Consider the following 4,396-nt stretch of genomic DNA (forward strand, 5'->3'; position numbering starts at 1 on the left):
ATTTGTTAACAGGGTACACAGGAAGTTCTCAGATCTGGTTTTGCTAGCTCTGGCCACTTATGTGGCATGTTAACAGGGCACAATGTGTCATCTAATCAGCAGGACCACTCAGCTGTGGTGTGTACGGATCTGGTCTGGGCACACGCACCGAGTAAGATCTTTGTCAGCCCCAAGCCTCCAATGGTGACTTTGATCTCGTCGTCTCATTCCCTGTGGTCAGTTCTTTCACGACTATCACTGAATCTTGACTCTGGTCAGGGGTGGCCCAAGAACTCAGGGCAGGGCTCCGTGCCCATGTGGGATGAGGAGCAGCAAGGAGAGTGATGAAGCTGACAGTGACGGGAAGAAAATGGGAGAAAAGGAACAGGAAGAAGATAGGGTGCCTGGCATGTGGGCACTCCTTACTGGATGACACCACGCAAGCACTGAAATCACGCAAGATCTCATTAGGATCTCTAGAGAGCCACTTTAACGTACTTAGGGCGAGTGAATAGGTGGTTCCAAACTTCCAATGTTTATTGACATATGTGGTCGGGACATGAATTGACTGGGTGCAATTCCCGTATACGTAACTCAAAAGCTGGACTTCAGTTTTAATGTGTTGACAAAGTACAGACTATAGAACTACAGCACACGATCAGCTACAGTACTGATTGTTCTGGTTTTGAAAGTGAATCCCCTTCATGTGTAAGTCCATCCTACTATCATGAGCTGGTTAGGAGCATTCGGGCATTCACAAATGTTCACCCATATAAACATGGAAAAAGGACATCTCTTGGTGCCTAAACAGTACCTAGACTGACAAATTGCAGTTATAGATTGTCTTGGCTTGCAAATATAGTTGAATGCAAACACATATATTTGAATGATCATGTGTGAACTTCTGACAAAAATATAGAGCTTACCTCCAAATAATGTGCTTTCCCTCGGTGTGCTTTTTGTCCGTGGGCTGCCTCTTTTTGGGTTAACACTAACGGATCTAGATGCTGCAACCTTATGCTGTGTTGCAGTACCATCAGATGCGGGAACCTTTGGTTCAATTCTATTCAATCTTGAATTTATTTCTTTTAGCTGCAGATATCGGACAATACACGAATTAGGATAATCCAGGTTTACTGCTTTGTGGACCTTTAAAAATGGACACGTAAAGTTCAATCATATAAAGTAGTACCAGATACTAGTCCAAAATACACAGATATACCAAGAGTGATACACTAGTATCAAGAGGACTTCTAGCAAGCAAAGGACAACTGCCAAAAACAACTAGATGGCCAAACACACTACCATGTATGTAGGCAGATTATGGCGCTGCAACTCTTCGTGGAACTGAGAACCCATGTTCTTGTACATTTCCTGTGATCGAAAAAAGTGATATTAGGATTGCCGTATAATTTTTACATAGCCTGGATAACGGGTACAGGCTGCAATTAGTTAGTATGGACAGTTGCTACTAGTTACACCAATAGTTTGAAAGCATGGGATAAACTACTTTTAAAACACACAAAAATAGATAAAACTGAGCGCAAGGGAGTAGTGAAAAGCAACTAGAAGCAAAGGGCATTGGGACTACATTGATTGTTTTGAGTATTTTTGTAGGAAAGGTTCAGCCTATCCAACTCGCAGAGTGGGACAGAACTATTGCGAAATTTGGTAAGACGAATGTTGAACATCCGAAAGCGCGAAATGGAAGGAATATAAGTGGACAAAAGATGAAAAGCATCAGCTGAAGCAGGTAAAAATGGTATGAAACCAGCTAACCTCAATACAAGACATAGCAGCTTCTCTGACACTTTGGTTCGAATCATTCATCAACTGCAAGACCTGTGAAGCCAGATAGTCTCAGCATATCTATCTATTGAATAAACATAAAGTCTGTGACATGCACAAAAATGTACGATAATAAATCGACTTGAATACTAGACTCACGGGTGAGAGTAAAACTCGTTGCATGAGAAGCTCCGTAGAAGCGAAAAGGCCAACTGCAGTTGCCACTGTAAGTACGAACTCTTCCCGAACCCTCCAACTCTTATGAGTCCATGCATAATTTCCGGCCCTTTCGAGAATGATTGTTGGTGAAGAAACCTAAGATATGGATAAAATCAGAAGGCTACCTAGTAATAAATCCAAAACATTGAGAACAAGGCAAGCATGTTTGGCTTCATACGTTGATATTCATTGGACAGAAGTCTACATGTAAAAGTAATGGTATCATAGTAGTAACAAACAACATTGACAAAAGAGAAAAGGCAACACATATTTATGCTGTAAATATCAGATCATTAAGAAAAAAATTATGTAATTGAGTAATTCACAACAACTAGGCATATTATAGATTTCATTTCAACACCTTAAAAGAGCAATCTTTACATGTGAACTAGCAGCATTTTTTAGGGTGAATGGTTCTTAAAACAGTCGAGCAAAAACCTAACTGCATATGAGAAGTTTATATCTTCGTTTGATACCCACCCGCATTTTATCGTTTCTACAAACAAAACTTGACCCAAAACTAAGAAAGCTAATCCCTTGATTATTGGAGTTTGAAACGGCATTGTAGCTCAATAGCACACCATCACACGAAAACTAAAACAAATTCATCCTTATGGATAATTGGACCAAATTTAAAACTCCGGCTAAGTTCCAAAGCAACCACATTCCCCCGGAATATTAGTAGATTAAAGAAACAACAAGTGGGATCATCACGACCGAAAGGGCAGGCGACCCACCTCCATGAGCGTGACGAGGAGCTGGCGCGCGGCCTCGCGGACGGGCTGCTTGCCGTCGCCGAGGCGCTCGACAGCGGCGGGGACGAGCGCGTTGAGGTGGATCTTGAAGTGGTCCCCGGCGAGCACGGCGGCGGCGGAGAGCGCCTGCAGGCCCCCCTGCGCGACGCGGAAGTTGGCGTCCCGCGTCAGATCCACGCAGGTGTCCACCAGCGAGGTGACCTCGGCCGGGGAGAGGCCGCGGCGCGCCGCCGCGTCGAGCGCCTCGTGCAGGCGCTCCACCCCGGCCAGCCGCTCCTTGGTGTCCTTGGCGCGCGCCGCCTCCAGCGCCGCCTCCATTTCGGCGCGCGGGCCCCGAAGAGTCCGCCGTGTGGCAGTAGGGCTGCGTGGAGGGGGGGGCCGGCGGCGAGGCGAGGGGGGTGGTCGGATCTGGGGACGGAGGCGAGGGGGGGAGGGGAGGGGAGAGTGTGAGAGCGTACACGGATGCTGAGAGGTAGGGTGGTTGGGGCTTTAGGTGGGTTTGTGCAATGACACCCCTGGCTGGCCGCGATATTTCACGCTTATGCCCTCCATTTGGATACACAGAGGCTACTGGGCTACACACAGTACGAAATGGGAGTCGTTTCTTTCTTGAAAAGCGTGCCATGAACTGGAGTCCGGGAAAGCGGAGCACGTTACCGAATTTTGGGTGTGGTATGGCCATGGCATGGAGTGTAATAAATCCGCAAAACTTTTGCGTTTGTTTCTCAAGTATATTTAAATTCAACCAACATTCTAAAAAATTAACGTATACTTTCTGCTACGTGGGGAAGTATAAGTTCAGTTAGGGAAGAAACACAGAGGAGAATTCCTGCGGTTGAAAAATGACTTTGAAAATCAGGGGCCGGGAGACGACATAGCATAACGTCGCCATTCCATGCCAAAACGTCGTTACGTACGTATGGTCAAGTCGTTGCCCCCCGTGATTAACTGAGAGTTAGAGAGCAAAAGCGTCGTTTTTGAACTCGAGTGTCAACATCACGTACACTACAATATTTAGGACTCCACATGGATGGTATGCTACACTACAATATGTTAGGGAGTATGAGACGCTATGTTAGAGAGCATTATTATACCAACACAAGGAAACAAAAACATGTCTCGTTTGAGATAGATATATATGGTCCACGCAGACGCAGAGCTAGCTCGGTGGGATGCTTGATGTACGTATGGTAATGGCAACTACTTGCACCAACTAGCAGCAGTACGTGTGCGTGATGTTTACACCTGAACTAATCATCCTCCGCCTTAAACTCCCTTGCGTCGTTGTCTCTTACCAGCGGAAATGTTATGTTACGTACGTGGACCATGCGATCGAGTTGCAGGGAGGGCGGCTATCATTATCCGTCGGATCCCGGATGGCTGCGTTGCATTGATGCATGCAGGTGATCCACCACGCTGTTTAATTAATTAGTGTCGTATGTGTACACGAACGAAACTAGTAGGTTAGCTATGCATTCCACTCCTGTACAAAAAAATTGGGAGAATAATGTGTTAGTACACGTTACAAGAGCATTCTAAAAATATAATGGCATGCTAGTACAATCTAACCGCGTAAATAATCACTTATGAGCTGCTAATTAAGAGCAAGTACTCACCCGCAAAAAAAAATTAAGAGCAAGTACAATAGAAGACTT

The 4,396-nt window shown here is 45.4% G+C and overlaps 1 protein-coding gene across 2 annotated transcripts in view; it reads right to left on the reverse strand.

Moving 5' to 3' along the window:
- LOC123045982 (CLIP-associated protein) overlaps nucleotides 1–3,183 on the reverse strand; it is an 11,759-nt gene extending 8,576 nt beyond the window's left edge. The window contains exons 1-5 of one of the 2 annotated variants that reach the window (XM_044469246.1): nucleotides 2,724–3,183; nucleotides 1,927–2,082; nucleotides 1,759–1,821; nucleotides 1,285–1,353; nucleotides 906–1,071 (exon numbers count right to left, since the gene is read on the reverse strand). In XM_044469246.1, coding sequence (XP_044325181.1) covers nucleotides 906–1,071; nucleotides 1,285–1,353; nucleotides 1,759–1,821; nucleotides 1,927–2,082; nucleotides 2,724–3,059 — 790 coding nt within the window. In that variant the 5' untranslated portion in view covers nucleotides 3,060–3,183. The remainder of the gene's footprint in view (nucleotides 1–905; nucleotides 1,072–1,284; nucleotides 1,354–1,758; nucleotides 1,822–1,926; nucleotides 2,083–2,723) is intronic. The other variant, XM_044469245.1, reaches the window with a different exon arrangement.
- Between the last annotated feature and the right edge of the window lie 1,213 nt (nucleotides 3,184–4,396).

The sequence above is a fragment of the Triticum aestivum genome, chromosome 2B (assembly GCF_018294505.1).
Source record: "Triticum aestivum cultivar Chinese Spring chromosome 2B, IWGSC CS RefSeq v2.1, whole genome shotgun sequence".
Classification (NCBI taxonomy): domain Eukaryota; kingdom Viridiplantae; phylum Streptophyta; class Magnoliopsida; order Poales; family Poaceae; genus Triticum; species Triticum aestivum.